We start from the raw sequence: 26470 nt of genomic DNA on the forward strand, positions 1-26470 counted from the left end.
CCAGATTTTCGCACCATCGGAAAACATAGCCTTGTGATTTCTCTCAAATGCTAGTTCTAATTTATTATATTCCCCTAGTTCGGGACACTTGCAGTCAGAGAAAGTTGTTTCTATATCCCCCCCAGAGTTCTATTTGGGGTGACATTATGATTTTAGCTCCTCCTAATCTTTCCAACTCAAAATGTAAAACAAGTATCTATAATTTGTTATTACATTAAATCTGTATCATTCTGTTGAATTCTGCACTATATTCCCTATGTGATCAAAATGTCTTCGAGATGAAATTTGATGCCTGAAATTAAATGTGGGGTTCCTAATGGTCTGTGAATAACTAAAATATCAAAATTTCACTTTCATATCCTAGTCCTGTTGAGATAAATATTCTATAATTAGCTTGAATTACTTTTTAAATGTGCCCTGGCTCATTAGTGATTTTTCAGATGGGAACTAAAGACATCCTGTAGAGAGACTGAGAACTTAAAATCCTCAATGATTGCACTGTTATAATGAGCAATGATAATGTGGAACACTTTCTGATGGGCTATAGTAATCCAATGAAAGTGTGAAGAGGGAGTTTGAAAGTGTTGTTTATCTTGTCTAAAATATTTTAGTCAGTCTTCATAAAAGGCAAACAAAAATTTTTAGTACAAAAATGCAGGATCTGAAACATTAATTTTATTTCACTTGCCATCAAATAGGAATTTAGATGAGAACTAGACCAAGCGCAGACCGATTGGGCCCCCTCCCCAACGCAATATTCCAACACTCACCCATACACAAGGCGATGCTCAGTGAAAATGGCGATCCCGGCCCAGCAAACCACCCCCAACTGCGCACATGCGGCTGACGGATCCCCGTTGTGACGCCAGAGATTGTGTAAATGCGATCCCATTGTGATGTCATTGTGGGGTGGAGCACTGCTGATGGGCAGTTTCTGTAATATAGATCCCATTGTGACATACGCTGCTAACTGCGATGGAAGAGATTTTTGTCAAATTGTTTTTTGTAAAGTTTAAATTGTGAATAACTTGTAAAATTTACCATCAATCTGAACAAAACTTGAAACCACCAAACAACAGCACAATGGTGAGTAAGGTGGGCCAAACATTGTAGTGCTATTGTGTACCGTTTTGGTGTAATTGCAGGATATACATATACACCAACACGTTGTAGCTGTTGGGGGTGATGGGCTGAGCGGTCTGGAGCAGAGGGAGAGGAAGAGGCCGAGGCTGCGGTCTGGAGCCGCTGGAGGGGGAGGGAGAGGCCCATCCGCGGGTTCGGCGCAGTGCTCAGGGCCCAGTCCGTGTCTGTGTCTAACGTGCTTTTATCGGGGACAGCAAGTTTTTATGTAAATGAGATCCCATTGTGATGTCATTGTGGGGTGGAACACTGCTGAATGGCAGTTTATGTAAATGGACCCCATTGTGGCGTCATACACTGCTAATTGCCGGTGCAAGCTTGTCAAACTCGATTTTGTAAAGATCACACAGACAGAATCATAGACATAATAACAAACAAGATGAGAGTTTTAGTAATATACTAGACCAAGTGGACCCGTTGGGTTCCGTCCCCTCACCGCACGGTTGCGGGGGGAGGGGGGGGAGCTGCTGAGACACCGACACACACTCACACTCTCTCTCTCTCTCTAACCACCCCCCCACCCCCCCCCCCCCCCCCCCACACACACACACACACACACACACACACACACACACACACACACACACACACACACACACACACACACACACACACACACACACTCACTAACCACCCCATTGATATTATATTAATATTATTCATTCGCTCTTTGTGGGCAGGGGGTGTTGTGGAGGAGGGGCTTATGGGTGAGGGATGTGGAGGGGGTAAGGGGCGGTTGTGGGGGGGGCTAAGGGTCGGTTGTGTGGGAGAAGGGGGGTTTGTGTGGTGTGGGGGGGGAGGTGTGGGAGAGGGGTGTTAGGGGGGGTTGTGGGGGAGAGGGGGTGGTTATAACCATATAACAATTACAGCACGGAAACAGGCCATCTCGGCCCTACAAGTCCGTGCCGAACACTTATTTTCCCCTAGTCCCATCTACCTGCACTCAGACCATAACCCTCCATCCCTTTCCCATCCATATACCTATTCAATTTATTTTTAAATGATAAAATCGAACCTGCCTCCACCACTTCCACTGGAAGCTCATTCCACACAGCTACCACTCTCTGAGTAAAGAAGTTCCCCCTCATGTTACCCCTAAACTTCTGTCCCTTAATTCTCAAGACACGTCCTCTTGTTTGAATCTTCCCTTCTCTCAATGGGAAAAGCTTATCCACGTCAACTCTGTCTATCCCTCTCATCATTTTAAAGACCTCTATCAAGTCCCCCCTTAACCTTCTGTGCTCCAAAGAATGAAGACCTAACTTATTCAACCTTTCTCTGTATCTTAGTTGCTGAAACCCAGGCAACATTCTAGTAAATCTCCTCTGTACTCTCTCTATTTTGTTGACATCCTTCCTATAATTGGGCAACCAAAATTCCTAGATCCCTCTGTTCAACTGCATTCCTCAATTCGCTACCATTTACCATGTACGTCCTATTTTGATTTGTCCTGCCAAGATGTAGCACCTCACACTTATCAGCATTAAACTCCATCTGCCATCTTTCAGCCCATTCTTCCAAATGGCCTAAATCTCTCTGTAGACTTTGGAAATCTACTTCATTATCCACAACACCACCTATTTTAGTATCATCTGCATACTTACTAATCCAATTTACCACACCATCATCCAGATCATTGATGTACATGACAAACAACAGTGGACCCAACACAAATCCCTGAGGCACCCCACTAGTCACCGGCCTCCAACCTGACAAACAGTCATCCACCATTACTCTGGCATCTCCCATTCAGCCACTGTTGAATCCATCTTGCTACTCCTGCATTAATACCCAACAATTGAACCTTCTTAACCAACCTTCCATGAGGAACCTTGTCAAAGGCCTTACTAAAGTCCATATAGACAACATCCACTGCTTTACCCTCATCAATTTCCCTAGTAACCTCTTCAAAAAATTCAAGAAGATTAGTCAAACTTGACCTTCCAGGCACAAATCCATGTTAACTGTTCCTAATCAGACCCTGTTCATCCAGATGCTTATATATATTATCTCTAAGTATCCTTTCCATTAATTTGCCCACCACTGAAGTCAAACCAACAGGTCTATAATTGCTAGGTTTACTCTTAGAACTCTTTTTAAACAATGGAACAACATGCGCAGTACGCCAATCCTCCGGCACTATTCCCGTTTCTAATGCCATTTGATATATTTCCGTCATAGCCCCTGCTATTTCTACACTAACTTCCCTCAATGTCCTGGGGAATATCCTATCAGGACCTGGAGACTTATCTACTTTTATATTTTTCAAAAGTGTCAGTACTTCTTTTTCTTTGATTCTCTTAGTTTCCATAGCTACTCTACTTGTTTCCCTTACCTCACATAATTCAATATCCTTCTCCTTGGTGAATACCGAAGAAAATAAATTGTTCAATATCTCCCCCATCTCTTTTGGCTCTGCATATAGCTGTCCACTCTGTCTCTCTAATGGACCAATTTTATCCCTCGTTATCCTTTTGCTATTAATATAGCTGTAGAAACCCTTTGGATTTATTTTCACCTTACTTGCCAAAGCAACCTCATATCTTTTAGCTTTTCTAATTTCTTTCTTAAGATTCTTTAGGGTTGTGGCGGAGAGGAGGGGTTGTGGGGGAGAGGGGGGGTTGTGGGGAGAGGGGGTGTTAGGAGGGTTTGTGTGGGCAGAGGGGTTGTGGGGGGGTGAGGGGTGTGTGGGGGGTATGTGTGGGAAGGGGTGGTTTTGGGAGAGGGGGGTGTGGGCAGGCGGAGAGTTGTGAGGGGTGTGCGGAAGGGAGGGGTGTGGGAGGGAGGTGTGTGTTTGGAGGGGTTGCGGTGTGTGTGGGGGTTTCGGGTGTGGAGGAGACGAGGAATAGGAGGAGGGTGGGAGATGAGGTGGGGAGTGGAGGCGGAGGAGGTGGGGAGCGGGGCGGGCATCACCCAAAGGGGACTGTGGTCAGCGGCTTCAATCCAGAGCCCGGAGTGGGGGAAGTGGTCGTCACAGGGGAGGGCTGGCTCCCGAACGCAATACTCTGTTGCTCCATGCTGCAGGCTCCAGGGACAGGGAGAGAGCAGAGACAGGGAGAGGGGAGCTTGCTGCCTTTTGGAGCTGTGGTTTCCGATTTGAGGCAGGGAGAGGGCAGAGACAGGGAGAGGGATGCAGGAAGTGGACTCGGGGGAGGCCGCGGGCAGTCGGCGCAAGCGAGTGTCGACCAAAGGAGCGCCGTTCGAGCCGACACAGTCTTCAGCTATGATCTTTGGTCAGCGGGCGAGCGTCGACCAAAGGTGTGCAGGTAGGGCCGACGCAGTCTTCAGCAATGGTCTTTGGTCTTCAGTCGACAGGAGTGAGGGGTGGGATGTGATGTCAGTTGCAGCGTGAGCAGATGGCAGGCAGGCAAATCCATTGTCATGTGATCAGCTAAATAAAACAGGAGTTTTGAATTCCAAGTTTGATCGGATTTGTGAACATTTTTATTAATAACTTTTCGAGATGTGAAAATAAATATACACACACACACATCCAAGATCAGAGTTTAAATAGTTATAAGATATATATTTATAGATACACACGCACACACATATACATACTAGACCAAGTGGGACCCGTTGGGCCCCGTTCCCCCAACGCAATATACCACCACTCACCCGTTCCCCCATCATAATATTCCACCCCTCACCCATAGCCCCCAACTGTGCAGGCACGGCTCATTTCCCCTCATCCCCAGCACTCCCTCTCCCCTCTTGCACAAGTGTCAATAGAAGTGATTGCATGTCAATTTTTGTGGGTCCCTGTGGGGAAAGTAGCAGCTGTGTTCTTAAGAGATGATGATGTCTGATCACTGCATTTCCAAGAGCTTTTTTTCTGCTTACTTATTTCCAAAGTAACTTGAGTGGTTCTCTAGTTCCTGATCAAAATTGTGTTATAACCAATTAGATCGACATAATACAAATAATATTTCTTAATGTATTTAACATTGCATCTAATTACCTTTATAAATGTCTGAAGAAGGGTTTTCACCCGAAACGTCACCTATTCTCTCCAGAGATGCTGCCAGACCCACTGAGTTACGCCAGCATTTTGTGTCTATCTTACCTTTTTCAAAACGCACATTATAGGATGCACCTGTACACTGTACAGTCTACCAAGGTGAAGATGTTGCAAATTCAATCTTTTAACCTCATTGAATCTTTTTTCCCCAATTTAAAAACAAACATTTTCACTCTGATCATGCTTTTAAATGGACTATTAGCTCTTTACTGTTTTACTGTTTTTTTCCCAATTGTGGGTAGTTTGCTTCTCCAGAGATTCCAATGAAACTTGACCTCTTAATCCTTGAATTACTAATGCTCAACTTTTGCCATTAGTGTTTTTCTAATTTGTATAGAAATCTATTTCATTCAAACTGATATAAAGTGGACTATTTCACTCCTTGTTTGGTGTCAAATGTATCAAACTCTACGAAATGTTGAATTGGATTGTAATTCAAAGTAGCTAACTATGCAATGAAGTGATTTAAATAGACAGATTGGAATTACTCGCTGTTGATAAAAGCAAGAAAATCTTGTGTTTTGTAGGTATAAAAGCTCTGGCAATGACTCCATACTAACTGAAACACAATATTCTCGAGTGAAGGCAACATTCCCCGGAAATTGGAATTCACAAATTAAAAAGGGCAACCACAGAGTTGCTACCTATAAGTAAGGTGAGTAAGCTGTATTAAAAATCTAAATTTTGCCTGGCAAGTTAGTGTGAATGGTAACATTGGTGTTAGCAATTTCCTTACTAGAGATTTTTAAACATGGTCTTGCTACCTTTGTTCTCATTCTTCCTCCTATCTCTTGATATTTGCACCATGCTGGTACAGGATTTAACTTCCGTTCATTTGAATTTGCATAAGGCACTAAAGTAGGTGGTGTCGTAAACTATGAAGATGGATATCAAAAATGACAGCAGGATCTTGATCAGTTGGGCATTTGGGCTGAAGAACGGCTAATGGAGTTCAATGCAGATAAGTGTAAGGTGTTGCATTTTGGGAAGTCAAATCAGGGCATGTTAGGGTCCCTGGGTAGTGTTGTAGATCAGAGGGATCTAGGAGGACATGTGCATAGTTCCCCTGAAAGTGTCATCACAGGTAGATAAGGTGGTAAAGAAGGCTTTTGGTACATTGGGCATCATCAGTCAGGATATTAAGTATAGAAGTTGGGATGTTTTGTTACAGTTGTAGAAGGGTGAGGCTGCATTTAGAGTATTGTCATCAGTTTTGGTCACCCTTCTTTTGGAAGGAATAAGCTCTAAAAGTGTTTAAATTATTTGTGAAGATGTTGCCAGAACACTGTCTATGCTATAGGGAGAGTGGGGCAAACTAGGACTTTATTCCTTGGAACACAGAAGACCGAGGGTTTAATAGGAACCCAAGGGGCAACTTTTCAACACAAGGTAGTGGGTGTATGGAATGAGCTGCCAGAGAAGATTGTTGAGGCAGATATAATAACATTTAAAAGACAATTGTACATGTATTTGAAGGTTTAGACGAATATGGGCCAAATGGGTCGAGCTTAGATGGGGCATCTTGGTGAGCATTGAACAAGTTGGGTTGAAGGGCCTGTTTCTGTGCTGTATGACTGACTTAGTCTCATTGGTGTCTATAGTTTCCATTTTAATGAACCATTTTGAAAGTGTGGAAGGTTCTTGTACACAAAATTGGTTACATTTTTTCAAGCAACACATTGTGGTAGATGTTGTGCTTTAGTGTTGTACGGACTGAATATCTTTCTTCCAGAAAATGGAACCCTTTTGTAAATATGTAGCAGAATTTGAGAAGGAATAGTAATATTTTGCTTCTTGGTACACATAACTGCCTGAGTAATGTACAGGATGCTTGTTATCTTTTAATCATCAATATTGAAGCAATGGCCAAGAAAGCACATCAATGCCTCTACTCCCTTAGAAGGCTTAGGAAGTTCAGCATGTCCCCCAACAACTCACTAACGTCTACAGATGCACCATAGAAAGCTTTTTATCGGGATGGTTTGGGAACAGCTCCATCCAAGCCCGCAAGAAATTGCAGGCGTCTGGTCTGCGTCCACAATATCACACAAACCAACCTTCCTTCCATTGACAAATCCATTTACACCTCATGCTGCCTCGTCAAGGCCACCGGCATAATCAAGGACAAGTTGCATCCTGGCCACTCCCGCTTCTCCCCTCTCCCATCAGGCAAAAGATATAGAAGTGTAAAAAAGCACACTTCCAGATTCGGGGACAGTTTCTTCCCTGCTGTTACCAGGCAACTGAACTATCCCACCAACAACTAGAGAGCAGTCCAGAGCTACCATTAACCTCACTGGAGACCCTCGGGACTATCTTTGATCGGCCTTTACAGGACTTTATCTTGCACTAAACGTTATTTTAGTTATTCCCTTTACCTATACACTGTGGATGGCTTAATTGAAATCATGCATGTCTTTCAGCTGATTGGTTAGCACACAAAAGCTTTTCACTGTACCTCAGTACACGTGACAGTAAACTAAACTAAACTCAAACTCGCCTAGGCTATTCTTGTTTGGCATACAGCGTAATGGCTCGGTGTCCACATTCATTACAATTCAGTGTGCAACATAGGTATGAGGTCAGCACACTTAACCATGATAGTGTCAGTCAAGTGAGACACAAGCCTAGAGGACATTTTGTTCAACCCTGTTTGTATCCCAAAAGCACTGAGTCATATAAACAAATACCTTTCAATTTTAGAAAGAAAAGTAGTATCTGGCTCAAAACGTGTGAACTGATTTTTTTTTGATTTTTTTTTTGTCCCGATTCATCACTGTGTGCTTAAAGTAATATAGCTAATCTGTTTTCATACAGATTCTTACAGTTTTGTGTAGAGAGCTTTGTACAGAGTCTCTCTGGGGGGCGCCGGAGGAGGGAGATGGCAGCCCTGCCGGCAGTCTGTTCGTTTTTTCATCCTTTTTGTTATTTTTAGCGTGCGTTTAAAGTTTGTTCTAATGTTCTGTTTGTTTTATGTGAGGGGGAGGGGTCGGGGGAAACTTTTTTTTCTGTTTCTTACCTTCTCGGAGATGTGATCAAGTTTCGGATCACATTCTCAGGGCTCAGCGGCCTACCATCGCTGGAGCTGGAAGCCGCCTCGGACAGTCGTGAGCCCCACCGCGGGGCGCGGACTTGCCATCGGAGCGGATGCCTTGCCTGGGATTGCTCCCACCGCGGCCTGTGGACTTACCATCAAGGGCTCAGTCTCGGGAGAGGCTAGTCGGGAGGTCCAACGCCGCAGAAGGTTCGTCCAGTCCCGACGTGAGGTTTGATCACCCGGGGCTGACAACCCCCCGATGCGGGAGCTGAATGCCTCGATGCGGAGGGCCCGAACGCCGCCAGCTACGGGCCTCAAGACTATCCCGTCAACGGGGGGCTCGAGGCCCCCGACCAAGGAAGAACAACAAGGGAAGGACTTGAACTTTATTTTTCTCCTTCCATCACAGTGAGGAATGTGATGGAAGGCGAAAAATCCATAATGTTAAGGATTGGTTTTGGAAAGCTAGTTTTTGTATTGGCAATAATGTAGGAGTCAAGAGTGTTATCATGTGTACCGCCAACAGGACAGTGAAATTCTTAATTGCAGCAGCATAACAGGCCTGTATACACAATGCAGAAAGATAATAAACACATTTCCAATAAATAAACCTAATACTAGTGCAAAAGGAAAACCAAAGTCCTTAGTGCAAACTCCATAATTGATCTAGTGCTGGTAATAATCATTGTATTTCTACAGGCTAGAATTTGTAGCACTTTATTGTTGTGTATTCATTTATTAACAGGCTTTCAATAAATTGAAGAACAACTATTTGACAGATTTGTATTTTTAATTATGAGCTTATTGGAAGACCTAAATGCCAATTACATGTCCACGTGCACACACAACCAAAGTAGGTTGGAGAAGAAGAAAGTGGTGGAGTGGGTAGTGGTTTTATCATTTCGGCTTGATGACCTTTCATTGGGCCATCTAATTGAAATGGGAACCTTTTCTTTCCACCGATGCTGCCTGCTTTTGTACATTTTTAGAACTGCTGTAATTTGTTTTGTTTTTTTAATCTGACAGCCATACAGCAGCACCGCTTAGTTTGTTGATTGATGAGTCCTGTTTCCATTTTGCACAGTAAACTACAGAACAGTGGGATGGAATTATGTACCTCAATTTACTCTTTCAGTGATGTAATGATGACGAATGCTAAGCGTTTTACTGTTACCACAACTGCAGAATGCAGGCCAAAACCTTGATGCGCCAATTCAAGGCGGATGTCAGTACTATTATGTTAACTTGTACATACATTTTCAAAATTCTAATGGCAGGGTATGATGTACTTTTGTTTTGTGAGATTGAACCGGTAAGCTTGGCCTCCATGCATGATACAATTCTTCTTTTGTTTCAGTGCTCTGCATGTACAGTGATAGAGAGAGGTTACAGTTTCTGCTGTTAAACTTTTTTTTAAATGCTTAGTTCTACGTTGGGCCTTGCAATGGCAGTAGAGGAGCCAAAGAGATATCAGAATGGGTGAAAGGTTGAGAATGGGAAAGTGCATTTGATCAGGAATGGTGGGTTTGGTCCAAAGTACCAAAATAGGAGCCACATTCCTAGCTTTCTCTCCACCCCATATTTTATCCTGTTTCTAGTTACTCTGCACTGAAAGATGAATTAAGATAATTTCTTAGCAGTAAGAGGCAAAGGATTTAGTTCATAACATCTCGGGGAGACTGGCAGATTGGATCTAAAATTGACTGTGCAAGGAAGCATGATGGTTGATAGTTGTTTTTGTGACTGGCATTCTGTTATTTTGATTTTTTACAGGGTCTGGTACTTGGTTCCTTGCTTTTTGTAATCATTTGGGCTTAAATGCAGAGGGCATGTTTAAAAAAAAATGTAGATATACAAATGGATGAGCCAGAGAGCTGTAAACTACAATTTATCGATGGTCCGGTCAGTTGGGCAGAAACAAGGCAATTTGAATCGAAAATCACGAGGTGCTAATTTGGGGAAGTCTTTCCAAAAATCAAAGAAACATACATTAATTAGAAGGGTGCTTAGAAGAATGGTAAAACGGGAATTGAAATGGGAATTAATTGAAAGAATAGTAATTGTGTTTCATGGAAATTAGTATAAGCAGTTGAATCAAATTAGCAACACATTTGGTTTGGGTGCCATATGCATTGTGATGAGCTGTTTTTGCCCCCTCCTTATTGGTTTCTGTTCCTTGCATTCTGCCTTGGTAATAATTTGTTTTGTTTTTTTATTTTTGTGAAAAGAAACCAGTCCATTCCGCCACCTCATTTTGAATGCTGATGTGAAGATTGAGATGAATCAGTGCATGATGGGAAACTTTATTGCTTAGGCTAAAAGCACCAAAATGGGCATGTGAGTGTGTAAATGCATTTTTGTCAATCATTTACATTTATAGATACCGTTGTTAATCTAATTGGAGTTAATAATACATTGTTATTTTATTAGACCATCCATTAATCTATGGAATATCCACTTATTGATTTGCACTGGGGCGTTAGTTTGCGAGAGGGTTTATCAACATTAAAACACATTTGACCCGTTACGTCGCCTTATTCCAGATTTAAAATGCAGTCATATTATGCGCGGTTGTCCGTGTATGAGAAAATGACTGCAGTAGCATATTGGTCATTTTGAACCAGTATTTTTGTTGGTATATGGAAATTCCAGCAATTTGGAATAATTTTCTAGATTTGTACATTAAATAAAATCTTTTAACTTGATGCTGTGCCCTGCAATCTGTACATTTGGAGGTTAGTAATTTAATTGTGTTTCGTTGCAGGAGAAACCCTGAAATTCACTGTGGCATCTAGGTTCAAAACGGTGGACAAGCTGGCGATGTCAAGGGTGCCAACACCCCCTCCGCCTGGAGAAATGTCTAGTGGACCAGTGGCAGAGAGTTGGTGTTACACCCAGGTACTGTACATCCTAGTGTTTCTGTGATTGATAAGTCATGATAGTGGGATCTACTTTTCCCTGCAGAAATGAACAGCAGGGAAATTAACAATTTAAGTGTTATAATGCTTGCCTGTCTTTTGGCTTTATTACATTTGAATTGTTTTACTTCATAGTTGGGTTAGAACAGAGAGACAACGTGTGGGATGTATGCTTCTATGTATAATCAAAGATGTCCAAACAGACAAAAGTAATAACATGTTTGGTATTCACATATTACGTGAGACATTGTCATAATTCAGATGTTGTGCATATCTGGTTAAAGCTCAGCCTGAATGAATGCTATGTGCTCTTACTGGACTTGAGCATGGACTACTCCATTATCTGAGTAGTTCAGAATGGAATTGAATATTGCAATTTTTCAATTATGTACCCATTTCTGACTTGTTGGACGGTGATCAAAAGTGAAGCTGTTGAGGCCTAGCATGGCATCGCCGTGATTCAATTCTACACCTGTGTTTTGGGGTGATTGGCTTACACCAACTGCAACCATAACTTTTAGGTGAAAAACAAAATCCCAAATCAACTTTTCATTTCTGAATGGAACTCATCTCAGTGCACTATACCCCTGTCGTCCTGACCAATATTTATTTGTCATTATCAAATTGCATTTGAAGGAGTTTCATTTCAGCGCAAAATTGCCTTTTTGATTTAAATTGCCGGGGGACCTCCTTGCATTTGTGTCGTAATTTTCATGATCTAGTTTTAGGTTTGTATTTAGCTGGGGGGAATGCTAGTTCGTTTACAACTTGCTTGGGGTACTACACTGGCTACTTGATACCACTCTTGGTCAAGCGTTGCTTTTTTGTCCAGGTCAGTCATGCTCACCACATGTCTTTTTAGAACAAGGCTGTGAGAGATTTTGAGTCATTTAGCATTGGTTAATGTTTGGGTTATTGATTGATAAGCGATGGCTACCCTATCAAAACACCCTCTATTTTATAAATAATGAATTAGACACATTGGGTTTTCCTGCTTTATTTAGATATGCCATTCTTGAGCAAATATCTCCAATTAACCATGCCAGTGTTAACATACTTTGTTGAGATAACTTGGCTGGAGGAATAACCATTTGAGCTTACATTTTCAGTGCAAACATTGGGATTTTATTTGACACCTTCCCTAAGTGGATATTTTGAACTCAATATTTTTAATAACACGGAAAGTAGATCAACTGAGGAGCATTTTTGAAAGTGGAGTCTGGGTGAAGCTATGAAAAGGCAAGGAGCATGTTTTATATGCTCTCTAATAGCAGTGGTGACGTAGAGCATGATATAAATCACAAATTTAGACGCTCATAAAATATTAATGGGGAAGGTTAACCTACATGGATTGGGTCAGCCAACTTAACATTATTAATGTGGAGGATAAATTTATTAAATGTAAATTAGATGGTTTCCAAATAGTTTATTGAGGCACCATCAAGAGGGAGCAAGCTATTTCAGACTTAATATTGTGCGATGAATAAGCCAGTAGAGGATGTGCGAAGTAAAAGGCTTTAGCAAACACTGATTAGAATATTAAATGCTTTATAAATATTGATTTGGGAAACGGACCAATGGTGTGCAACAGGATGGTTGCTGAGTTCCCAGAGTTAACTATAATCAATGAATTCAATCTGGGAATTGTATTACCACCAGATCAGACCATATTACGCAAAGCTAGGTGACAACGTCATCCACAAAGATAATCCAATAGAATAGAAATGAGTTAAAGGAATGGACAGATGTATATGAAAAATTAAATGTCTTGGAAAATGAGCAAAACATTTTGCGGGAAAATGAAAGGAGAATTTGTTTTTAATTGTGAGCAATTTATATGTTGATGATCCATGGGACTAAGATTTTGGTGTACATAGATCACTGAAAGTTAGTAAATGGGTTCAACGGGCAATTAGGAAAGCAAATATTACGTTCCCATTTATTGCAAAATGACGAACGTACAAGGGAAGTGTCTTCCTCCAATTATAGAGGCTTTGGTAAGAATATGTCAAGAATAGTTTCTATGGTTCTAGTCCCCCTCTCTAAGGAAGCATGTACTTGCTTTAATTACAGTATGAAAACAGTCCCTTCGGCCCATCGACTCCGCGTCGACCAGCAATTCACACACACTAACACTATTCTACACTAGGGACAATTTATAATTACACCAAGCTAATTAGTCCACAAATCTAAGTCTTTGGGGTGTAGAAGGAAACCGGAGAAAACCCACGCAGGTCATGGAGCGAATGTAAAAACTTCATATAGGCAGCACCCATAGTCAGGATCTAACCCTGGTTTCTGGCGCAAGGCAGCAACTCTACCGCTGCGCCATTATGATGCCGCCCCTATTACTGATTCACGAATGGCAGGTTTGACGTATGAGAGTTTAGAGGCAGATCCTGTATTCTCTTGAATTTAGGAGAATGGAAGGTAATGCCATTGAAGCACAACAATTTTAATGAGTTTTATGTGGTAGATGCAGAGTTGACTTTTCTATGACTGGAGTATGTAATTCCGAGTATTACAGTCTCGAAATAAAGTGCAACCCATTCAGATCAGAGATGGGAAAACCCTTCTTCCCTAGTAGTTGGTGAGTCTTTGAAATTCCTTATCCAGGAGGGTAGTTGGGGCTCACGGTTTAATTTCAAAGGAATATATATTTAATAGGAAAATTGAAGAAAATGAGTGCAGGAAAGTGATACTGAAGCAAAGATCAGCCATGTGATACTGAAGCAAAGATCAGCCATGTCATGGTGGAGCAGGAACGAGCCCAATGGCTTGCCCCTGCAATTTCTTTAACCAGACCTTTCATGGGATCGCTTGTACTGCTGTCAGTGATGCCTGTGCAACATAGTGAATGATGCAACACTGCCAAGGCATCGCTATCATAACAAGAATTTGAAGAAACAGTAGAAGCTTTCTCATACGTGCCCTGCAATTCAGTATGATCATGGTTTATCTACCTTAGTGCCACATTCCACACCAACTATGTAAATGGATTGATAGGCAGATACCTATCCTTCTGATGCCCTCTTAAGTAGAAAAGTCTAAAGGTTCACCATGTTCTGAATGAATAAGTATCTGAAGAAATTTTGAAAGAAATGGCCATGGAGATTGTGGATACATTGATGGTATTTTTTTGTAATTCCATACTTAAATGGTTCTCACTGATTGGCAAGTATCTAATGTTATTCCAATATTTAAGAAAACAGTAAGAGAAATTGTAACTACAATCAGTTAGCCTGACATCAGTAGCATGTGGGATTCAGAATAATGTATTGGCATAGATTGTGAATGATCAACAGAAAGAAAACAGTATAAATAAATGGCTTGATAGTTAGTGATTCATGGAGTGCTAAATGACTGAAGATGCTTGGAAACTCACAAGCACTTTTGCACTTACATGCTGGACTTGATCGCAGACTAGCAACCTCTAATTATTTGATAGTTTGCAATCACATACGTTCGATGACAGGAATCCTTGTTGAATCACACACCTGTTATAGCAAGATGATCTGCTACTTTGAATCAGTACAGTCCTTAATCATTAAATTGGCACAGCTTCTGATGTTTTTGTTTTCCATTCAACTTGTACTAGAGTTATTTTCCTCACCTGATGGAAAACATAGAATGAGGATATACTGGGTTATGAAACTACGTATTGTAGTGTATTGCCTTTCCCTTGCTCCTGGTCTTAGGGTCATGGATGCCTAACTTTGAGGTCCTAGATCTAATCTGAAGTGGTCCTGAGTTGGACAACACTTCTACACTGCAGATGTTCAGTGCCTTCATTTCCTCATCTCCACAAGGATTGTGTGGTATTCTATCCTACCCATGTCGTCATAAACATTTCTTACACATAGGTAGTTGAGAATTAGATGCAGTAATTGTTTTCCTTGGCTTTAGCTCTTATACTACCATTGTAGGCCACAACAGATTGTTCAGTGCCACATATGTGGTTCTACTACAGACTACTCTCGTAGTACCTTGCATTCTGTATTTTTGCCACCTTGAAGTTTCCAAGTAGTGTTCAATTTATAGGAATGCAGATTAATCTAATGGTGATATGTGGTATAAAGAGATAGAAAATTCCCAATTGTGAATTAGTGTCCAATTTACATCTTGCCTGCTAACTCCAGAGGGCTTACGTGCAGTAGTTTATTATTAACCTGCCTCCTGCATTGTTTTTGTTAATGGATATCAGCAATGTATTCCTTACTGTACATATCTGACTGCATAGAAGGAAATACTGGGAAACCAGTATAAAATCACAGGCAAATTTATTTTCATTGACTTTAGATTTCAAATCAACTTTGAACTAATTTGTAAATTTAGCAAGCTAGTTAGACATTGTCACTTTGGAAGATGTATGTTTATTTCATGAAGCTTCATTGCTGGCATAAGACTGATATTTGTACCCCCAAAAGTGCCATGTCGGAGGAAGCGTATCCATATATCTGTAGGGAAAATTAGTGTTTAAATAAATTAATGCTTCTGGAAATGCAGGAAGAATATATAAGAAGGGAAAGTGTATAATTAGTGTAAATGGGGGTTGATGAACAGCACAGATTCAGAAGGCTTCAATGGTCTGTTTCCATATCGCATCTCGCTCTTTTTTTTTTCCTTTTGTTTACCCTCAAAAGATCTATTTACAATAACGTTTGACTAAAACTGGTGAATTCCTTTAAATTCAAAGAAAACAGAGTTTGGCTAATGACATCCCTTAAACTGACAATGACAGGGTAAGAAATGTTTATGACTAGAAAGAAAATAGTTTAAAATTTTTTGTCAGGCAATGTGGGCAGTGCTGGCAAAGGTTACCATATATTGTCCATTCCTAATTACTTTTAAATAGGCCATTAAGATGAACAGATTGCAATAGTTTGAATGGAGGTCGGATGACTAGGGCGTGGGGCAAAAGCTGCCTTGGAAAATTGCAAAGCTAAAGGGTATGTAACTGTCCAGGACAAGAGTTGCCAACGGGAGAAAGAAATTGACAATCCCATACTACTTTGAGGTGGAGACGGAGCTGAGAATTCTCAGACTAGCCCCAGCTCTTTAAAAAGACTGGTTGGTAATATTGTGGTCCTGTTAAAACCACCAAAGGAACTAAATGGAACATGGGAGAGAATAGAAACTGAAGTCTGACTCGGGATCTGGACTCTGAGACCCAAACATCATCAAACAAACTGGACCCAACCTTAATGCAGCCAGGCCCTAACCCCAGGGATCATGCCTGTCAGTCAGTCCTGGGGCCTTTCTCTCTTTCCCCGTCCCCCAAATAAAATTTTTAAAAATCACAATTTTCAAGTATGTAATTCAGGACATTATCTCATTTTTCGCTGTGCCAAGCATATCTTTATGTTCACAAAATTTAGATTATGGTTGAATAACAGATTAAAAATTGAGAGGCTATTATATAGGGTCCAGTCACTCTGTATCCAGCAAAAGAAGAACCCCAAGTTGTAGTACTTCTCAAGTAGGTCAAAGTATGCACCTATCTGAGTTGATGATCTTCAAGCAAGAGTTGGTGTTTATTTCAGCTTGCATCTTTATCAAACTGCCAGTACAGCACTGTTATGCAGAAGATGATAAATGACAAAGAGCACTAACTACATTGTTTTCAACCTTAGCAAAAATACATTCTAGAGGAGATTAAAGGGCCTGTCCCAATTATGCGACCTTTACGACTGCCGGGAACCGGTCATAGGTCGCCGAAATTTTCAACATGTTGAAAATTTAGTGGCGACCAGAAAGACGCTACGACTCAAGTTACGTTTAAAATAACCATATAAGGTTGCATTATTATTATTCCCGACAATAATAATAATAATAATAACTTTATTTATAAAGCACTTTAAACAACTACAGTTGCCACAAAGTGCTGTACATGAGAACTCATGAACAAAAAGCTATTACAAACAATTAAAAACCATTAAAAACCGTAAAACGAAGGACTATAAAAAACACACTAAAAATTAAAAGACATTAAAAGCACTAAAAACAGGAGCAATGCCTCAGCCAGTGTCGAAAGCCAAAGAATAAAAATGTGTTTTTAGGGAGGATTTGAAGATGGACAGTGAGGGGGCCTGTCTGATGTGCAGCGGCAAGGTGTTCCAGAGTGCCGGAGCAGCAACAGAAAAGGCTCTATCCCCTCTGAGCTTCCGCTTAGACCTTGGTACCTCAAGGAGCAGCTGATCAGCTGACCTGAGGCACCGGGCAGGAGCATATAGGTGGAGCAGCTCAGAGAGGTAAGGCGGGGCGAGCCCATTCAACGATTTAAAAACAAATAAAAGAATTTTGAAATGAACTCAAAAGTGCACTGGGAGCCAGTGTAGGGAGGCCAAAATTGGCGTAATGTGCTCCCTCTTTCGAGTTCCAGTCAAAAGGCGAGCGACAGCATTTTGAACAAGCTGGAGACGAGCCAATGAAGCTCGTGCGACTCCAGAGTAGAGTGCGTTACAGTAATCCAGCCTAGACAATCCAGACAAATCGGGAATCAAACTGCATAGGCCAATTCCACAGCTGGAACCTAAAGCAGCTCTTGATGACTTTATTTCAAGACCCGACTCATAAAGCAAAATGGAGGAAGACATAAAATACCATTCCTCATGCTTGTAGCGAGAATGTATGTTTCGCCACTGTTAAGCCACACATTTTTGCAACCTTTAAATTAGCATGAAAGCTACATATCTATATTCGGTGTTGCATTGAATCAGAATTTCATAAATACTGTGTGGTCCAACCCCATTCTGTGTTGTCATTGATCTGTACTTAATGATACTCCAGTGGCAAATGAGATGATGTACCTTTTACAGGATCTTTTCCCTGATTGCACCCTCGTGCTTATCATATGCCACATCAAAGTGTATCAACATGAAGTTGAGCATGCACCTATGCATATTCACTCAATCACTCTTTAACCCATAAAATGCACTTAGGGTCTATAGATAGTTGATACCAATACTGAAGAGTTAATAACTCATGTAAATCTCCTGCACCTCCAACTAGAGATGACATTTGCATTTTCCCACCTTAAGCTATAGCATCATTTTGCAATATAATGACATATTTATTGATCAACTACTGGAGCAATACTGAATACTGTTTGTCCATCATAGTGACTTTAGTGACTTCAGCTGGTAATAGCAAAGTTGTATTATCAATGACCTTCATTGCCCTTATAGTTTGCCATTAAGCATGCTGTCAGTTCTCCCACTTGCACAGCTGCATCACATCTATTACATTGCCAGTTAGTCTAATGAATAGAAACTGCTTTATAACAACAAGGCTGTTCCAGGTTTTTTTTATTTTATATATTTATTTACTAGAAGTAAAGTAAATTACAATCGTACAAGCCAGATATATCTTATTACATTTATTGTACCCCTTCATTTTTTAAGCTTTAAGGAAAGATATAGATAAATAGATATAAATAGATAGAAAGAAAGTTGTGTTCGTGTAAAAGAGTGATCAATGAAAAAAAAAGACCCACCCATTGGTTAGAGAAAATAATTAAGAAATAGACCCTAGAAAAGAAAGGAGGAAAAAGGAAAAAAAAACAAAAAAAACTAAAGCTCTATTATAAAAACCGCACAAAAGGGATATACCGACTTCGTATTTTTCGTCCCCCCTTACCTGATCCTGATACCGTTTCTTTTTTGAAGTACTGATGCACCTTATTCTTGTAGTAAGTCGATAAATGCAGGCCACGTCTTTTGGAAGTGGTCTGATTTGCCTGCAAGGAGGAGTCTCATATCTTCCAGGTGTAATGTTTCAAACATATTTGAAATCCACATATTTAATGTTGGTATAGGAGCGTTTTTTCCAGAATTTAAGTATGCTTTTTTCCCCATTATTAGCCCATAATTAAATAGATTCTTTTGAAACACATTTAGTTCAGGGCTACCTTCCATTGTTCCAAAGGTAATCCATTCAGGTTTTGGTATCAGTTTTATTTTGAATAATTTTGTGAAGATTTCAAAAATTTCAGTCCATAATTTTTGAATTTCTATACAAAAAACAAATGAGTGCGTTATAGTAGCTTCTTGAGATCGGCATTTATCACAAATAGGTGAGACGTTAGGAAAAAGTTTACTTATTTTGGTTTTTGAATAGTATAATTTGTGTAAGATTTTGAATTGAATTAGAGTGTGTCTGACGTTAATCGAGCATTTATGCACATATTGTAAATGTTCCCAGTTTCTATTGACTCCAATCTGTTGCCCAGGGCGGAGTCACAGGCCAACTATCCATATGATAACAACCTAATTTAACTAGATAGGAGAGACTGAAACATTTCTCCAAATACAGCGTCAAAATATAATTTTAGCCAAATACAGCGTCAAAATATAATCCAGACAATACATCACAAGTGTTTTTGAACTCTGAGTAGTCCTTTGAATGATTTATTGTTATCATACTGTTAAATTGCCTCATCATAGCAATGCCTTCAAATATCTCTGATGATCATTGTACATGGAAACCCTATGAAATCTGTTTGATCACCCTTCTTTCATAATGAACAGGCCACGCCTGCCATAATTTTGTGTGTCCTGAACGGCAACTCTGGCCCGGTTCTGATAATTTTCACATGTCCCAAGACAACTCTTGCCATAATTCTGCCCTTGCCTTGAAAGACCATTCCCCATATCTCCGAGCCTGTCTTGGAGGCAAACCTGGCTAAAATACTGGACCTGGCTCAACACTCTTCTGGCCAAATTCCAACCTTCTTGGAATACTAGTAATGTCCAGTTTACCTGGTTAAAATGCCTCTGAGTAGATGACAATGTCTCAATCATTTGTGTATTGCACAACCAATTGTAAATCTTACCAACTTGTTCGTGGTCACTTAGTTGTAGAGTAACTCTGGTCAGCTTTAATGCTGCCACCAGCTTCAGTAAACCGCTTCCTGCCGATGAAGCCGTGGGGTGTGTTTTCCCCTAACTATGAATCCTTACTCGTCGTTGGCCTAATTGGTCCAACAGTTTATGCTTCGTCCTTCAGGATTTGCCTGTGGAATAGGTCTTACCTGAATAGAAGATTCGGCGGGTGGCTCTAACGTCCCCTGATTCACTGCATTGTGTTGGGATGGCAACCTTGCTGCCAGGAATCGTACCTCTGACATGTGCCCTTCATCCCTTGAGGTATGCTCCACGCTATACCCTCAGCCTCGGCATCAGATTTACACTGACCCGGCATGTTCTCCTCTTCCATAAGGGAGACATTAAGCAGCCCTACTACAAGGTGCTGCTGGTGCGGCCTCTCCAACAGGCCCACCCTTCAGGGTTAGTAAGCTCACCTCCATGAGGGAGACATCATGCAGCCCTTCTACAGGTGCTGCTGCCATACATTTAAGCAGCCCTATTACAAGGAACGCTGCCATAGACTCAGCATCCCCTTTAAGCAGCCCTGCTGCTGGCGCGGACTTTCCCATAGTCCCGCACTGACACAACTCCTGATGTTAGGGTGTATCTAGCTTGAGCCTCCTCTCAATAGGGCTCCATCCTGGTCAATCTCCACATTTTCCAATTTACCGGAAGGGAACCCTCCCGGCACCAGGACTGACCACTCGGGTCAGTTTACACCATATCTTGGGGACCTCTGCGGTCTGGGCACCACGTTGCTGGTGGATTTCCCCTCCCCCGGGAATCCCAGCACCCATTTATATATTACCGGAGGGAAAAACCCTACCGGCACCAGGGCTGACCGTTCCAGTCCGGTTTAACCCCTTTCCTGGGGACCCCTGCGGTCTGAAAGCCGAATAACTACTGGATTCCCATACCCGGGAACCCCAGCCTCTATATGTATATCGGGGAAAATCATCCCGACACCCGGCATCTATATTTATATCAGAGGGAAAACCCTCCCGACACCCGGCATCTATATTTATATCGGAGGAAAAACCCTCCCGACACCCGGTCTACTGGAGGTCCCCTCCCCGGGAACCCCAGCATCTATATTTATATCGGAGGGAAAACCCTCCCGGCACCCGGCCTACTGGAGGTCCCCTCCTCGGGAACCCCAGCGTCTATGTGCCTATCAGAGGGAAACCCTCCCAGCACCCGGAGCACCTAGAAGTCACTGACCACCCGTCAGCGACCGGCTTCGCGACACCCGACAACCCAGCTATCCGCAGAGGTTCCTGCAAGGAATAAAACAGGTAAGAAAAACAAGCTTACCTGAAGTTTAAACTTACCGGACTGGAGGAGCACCTGCTGCTCCAACCGGCCGCCTGCACCAATGCGTCTGACGTAATGACGCACGTGCGGCTGAACGGGCTTCTTCACGTAGTCACTCACGTGACTCCGAAGTAAAATTGTAGGCTTTTTGCACTTTGGGATGTTAATTCCTGTTATTGCCAACATATTTTTAAATCACTTTTTAAAAAACATTCTGAACAGTATTACAAACAACCTTTGAGTGAATCTAATAAACATAAAGGGACCCCAGGTTTGTTTAAAAATATGGAAACCAGGGTCCCACACAGTCAGAAGGGAGAGCACCAGTCAGGGCCGGCCTTAGGATGTGCGGGGCCCAATTGGGGACAATTTTGGTGAGCCCCAGGTTCCCAGCCAAGGTCTGTCAGCCCTGTTATTTAGTATAAATTATGAAATTGTACACTAAGGTGCTATGGATTATACACAGTCTTAATTTCTCCTGCTCCCGTCTGACTGTCAATACCTCTGTTGGCTTCCAACCTTTACCGTAGCTGCTAATTGGAGACAGCGGCTGATTGGAAGGAAGGAGACTGGTTTGTTGATTGGACGGGAATTTTAAGGCAAGCTGGTCAGTGATTGGACGCAACCCCCTTAGAGACAGACAAATAATCTGGAACAAAAAAATCGGAATTCCGATTTAAATCTGATGTAAGGTACATAGGGTGATATATAGGGTGGTTATCGATTAATTCTAGACAACAGATTAAAAATAATAATCTAACCACATTAATTCACTCAAGGTGTATTATGATGTGTTCTACAGTATGAAGTGTATAGCAAAACCTGCACTTCTAGAGTGGTCTATTGTGTTGTTTCTTCAGCGGACCACAGATTTATTTTAAAGGTAGACACTAAATTCTGGAGTAAAGAAAGCTGCATTCTGGAGAGTTGCAGTTGATGAGGTGAACTAACCCGACGAGATTGAGACATGCTATTAATGCATTCCGTTTTTGCAAGAGGAAGACAGGCGGAATACTTGAATATATTTGAAAAACAAACAAAAAATAGTGAGCCAGTGGTGCACTCCAGGAAGTGAGGAGGGATTAGCGCTACTTCAGTTACACTTGACCATGGCCACCGTCGTTGTTCCTGGATTCGTTCAGAAAGTACCACTTGAAAAGAAGTGGTACCTGCATTGTAATGGATTAACCCACTGAAACTTGGAGCAAGGCTGTCACACGCTAGTATTAGGGTTATTAAGTTATTGAATTTAGTAATTTCTCATACTTTCTCATACAATCTATGAGTATTTTGTTTACACGCTTGTTATGCTGCTGCAAAGAAGAATTTCATTGTTCTGTTGTGGGTACACATGACAATTATACATTCTTGACCCGACTCTTCACTCGTGCATTTGTGCAATAGAAAACGGGTAACCATTGCACTCTGCGCCAAGTTAAAAAGAGTCAGTAAGTGACTATTCACCTCCAAAGAGCATCCCTTTGTTAGGTGGTTTCACTAAATGGTGTGACTCAATATTCCTCCAGTAGTTTGTTTGTTTTTTTGCTCAAGATCTGCAGCATCTGCAGTCGCTTGTGATTTAATACTATGGTCCGCTGCGATCTAACTAATGGATGGCCCCATGCTGAAGCACATGAAGCATTGAAATGCTAATATGACAATTAGCATGAATATTGAACAATACTGTAACACGTAGCTCAGGGGACACTGGGGTTTATTTTTACAAATGCCAATTTTCACACAGCAAGTCACTTTTGGCAACGATACCAGTTTTTCAGAAGGCAGACTTGAACAGACTTGCACTGACCACTTGAAAATAAATCAGTGGTTAACTGGCAATGTAAACGTGATGGTGTGCCTGCAGCAGGCACCGTGAAACAAAAAGATAAAGAGCTGGTTTCAGTCCAACAGCAGTACAAAACTTGAAACAGCTGGTCACAAGGCTAAGAGACTGAAGTTCTTCAGGCTGCTGTGGAAACAATTCTGCCAAGGAATTGGGCAACTTTCTTTAGCACCTATTATCACAGAATCACTGCAGAATGTTTTAAAAATATGGAGATTTGGGATGTGTGACCTATACTTTTAAATCGCATTATTTTTCTTTCATTTAATATCATTTCAATCTATAACAGCCTCTGCTTGCGAGAATTTGGTCATTGATCGAGGTACTATTGGTATCGCGTTATCCATAGGATTTTGTTATGGCCATGCCCCAGCTACAGGGGGCTGCAGAAGTCGTCCGAATATCTGTTGGCTCATGGTCAAATAAAGTAAAATTTGCCAGTGCTTTGGAGGCTGTTCTAAGGACAGAATTTTTCATTATAACAACAGCAATATTAAGCCAAATCAATATTTATGGCAATCTGGTTGATAGTTACATGATCACCATTAGAAAGAGTAGCATTTTATTCTTGATTTACCACTGAATTCAAATTCCTCAGCTGTTGTGATGTTCATACCATTTGAAGGAAACCCATTTTAATCTTGGTCATAATTGTTTGGAGTTTTTTAAATGCCAACATAAACTTTTCTCAATATAGATCTATCCTAACCCAATCTTTGATCATGAGCTAGTAATTTTGGTTGCAACTAATGATTCTTATCTAACGTTTCTGACCATTTATATTGTTGCACATAATGGAACCTTCAGCTTTTGCTGTGCTTTGTATTATAGTCCCCAAAGTGCATTTAGTGAAAGTGCATGGTCAAACAAGTTCCAACTTCCAAGTGAGGAACAGATGAACAGATGGTTCTTGGCTTGATTCTATGAAGCCTCTGCACCTGGTGCTGTATCTAGCTGGCCAGGCAGACGATCTATGGGTAACAATCATAAGATACAAATTGCTAAAATATAATCATTATTTCTAGATTTTTGTCTTTTTTGAGCAGATTGTGCTATGGGATAAAAATGGGATATTCTTGATTCCTATCTCCACATTCTCTTTCCCCCCTGACTCATCTGGCAATGAACACATTACCTGAATCCGCCTATTATTCAAGTTAACAGTGTTAAATCAAATAAATTAGTAGGTTAACCTATGATGAGTGTTTGTCGGCACTGGGCTTGTACTCGCTGGAGTTTAGAAGAATGAGGGGGGGCCTCATTGAAACATACAGAATAGTGAAAGGCATGGATAGAGTGGATGTTGAGAGGATGTTTCCACTAGTGGGAGAGTCTAGGACCAGGGGTCATAGCCTCAGAATTAAAGAGCATTCTTTTACGAAGGAGATGAGGAGAAATGTCTTTAGTCAGAGTGTGGTGAATCTGTGGATTTCTCTGCCACGGAAGGCTGTGGAGGCCAAGTCAGTGGATATTTTTAAGGCAGAGATAGATAGATTCTTGATTAGCAGAGGTGTTAGAGGTTATGGGGAGTAGGCAGGACAATGTGGTTAGGAGGGAACGATAGATCAGCCATGATTGAATGGCAGAGTAGACTTGATGGGCCGTAAGGCCTAATTCTACTCCTATCATTTATGACCTTATGATATGTACTTGACACTACAATGACATTCTTACTTGGTGCAACTGAACAGGCTCAATAACACACAAATATACAATAACCAATATAATACATTAATACTTAGCAATGCTAGGTAGCCATAATACTGCAAAAGGAAAGTCTGGAGTGCAACTAAAAACAAAGATCATTGTTGCTGAGGTTGTAGTTAGTATTGTGCAGTGTTCAAGAGCCATTGCAGGGAAAAAGCTATATTTTAACAATGATGATCATGGTTTTCAGGCTCCAGTACCACCATCCCGATTATTGTAGCAATATGTGCGTGATCAGCATGGTGTGGGACTTCTCCGGATCCATTTAATGCTGAGGAGTTAATTCCTGTGGACTGGGCAATGTCTACCAGCCTCATTTGTTCCTGGGCGTTCAAACCAGGCAGTGATGCATCCAGTTAGTATGGTCTCTAATGTACGCCTGTAAAAGTTCAATAAAGTATACGGCGAAATATCGAATCTCCTCAATATTCCAAGGAAGTAAAGGCATTGATGAAAATAAAACATAAGTGCTGGAGAAACTCAGCAGGTCAGGTAGCATCTGTGGAGGGAATGGACAGAACATTTTTGGCAAGCACCCTTCTTCAGACATCTGGCATGGATGAACACTATTGCGTCAATGTGTCGTGTCCAGGACAGATCTTCAGTGATTTACATCCCCAGAAACTTGAAGCTGTTGACTCTCTCCACCATCATCCCATTGATGAAAACTGGTTCATCCCTACCATTCTTGCCCAATCCTTCCCCTCACATCTTCCTACCTATCTCCCCTCTACTCCATCAGCCTGAGAAGGGGTCCCAACCCGATATGTCATCTGTCTAGAAGTGGCCTAATCCTGTTGTGTTCCTCCACAGAAAAATTGTTATTTAAAATTATTTGTTGAAGTTCTAATGTTTGAGATCGTTAAACACTTGCACCGTGTTTTCAGATGCTGGCTATTTACCTGTAAATATGCTTTTTTCAGTAGCATGACATCTATGAAAGAATTACAAATCTGTTGCCGTGTTGTGTGCAAAATGGGTACACTTTAAAACAATGGCCATAAATACTTGGGACTACTTGTGATCCTGAAAAAGATACAAAAATAAAAACTACACAATGGAGTGTTTTAAATGCTGGACCAATGGTATTTTTCTAAAATGCGTCAGTAGCGGTGAGACGCTGGGATTCATGCAAAACAGAACACAGCAACTTATAGGTATTGACCTATAAGTCCAGGAGTGAAAAGACGACAAAATGTTGTGACCACTGCCCAGGCCATCACCGGCTTTGACCTCCCCACCGTCAAAGGGATCTATTGCAGTCGCTGCCTCAAAAAGGCTGGCAGCATCATCAAGGACCCACACCATCCTGGCCACACACTCATCTCCCCGCTACCTTCAGGTAGAAGGTACAGGAGCCTGAAGACTGCAATGTCCAGGTTCAGAAACAGCTTCTTCCCCACTGCCATCAGGCTATTAAACTCAACTCAAACACAACTCTGAACATTAATAGCCCATTATCTGTTTATTTGCATTTTATCTGTTTTATTTATTCATGTGTGTATATATTTATATAATCAATCAATCGGTTTTATTCGTCAAATATATAATGGTATATGGACACATTGATCTATTCTGTATTCATGCCTACTATATTCTGTTGTGCTGAAGCAAAGAAAGAAT

General features: G+C 41.3%; 1 protein-coding gene across 5 annotated transcripts in view; it reads left to right on the forward strand.

The window, feature by feature from the left end:
* Positions 1 to 26470, forward strand: part of spopl (speckle type BTB/POZ protein like) — a 165405-nt gene that overhangs the window by 99984 nt on the left and 38951 nt on the right. For 2 of the 5 annotated variants that reach the window (XM_033024686.1, XM_033024690.1), the window contains 3 exons: positions 5689 to 5816; positions 10427 to 10535; positions 10963 to 11096. In XM_033024686.1, the coding sequence (XP_032880577.1) occupies positions 11019 to 11096 (78 nt within the window). In that variant the 5' untranslated portion in view covers positions 5689 to 5816; positions 10427 to 10535; positions 10963 to 11018. The remainder of the gene's footprint in view (positions 1 to 5688; positions 5817 to 10426; positions 10536 to 10962; positions 11097 to 26470) is intronic. The other 3 variants (XM_033024687.1, XM_033024688.1, XM_033024689.1) reach the window with 3 other exon arrangements.

This window comes from Amblyraja radiata, chromosome 7, assembly GCF_010909765.2.
Source record: "Amblyraja radiata isolate CabotCenter1 chromosome 7, sAmbRad1.1.pri, whole genome shotgun sequence".
NCBI lineage: Eukaryota > Metazoa > Chordata > Chondrichthyes > Rajiformes > Rajidae > Amblyraja > Amblyraja radiata.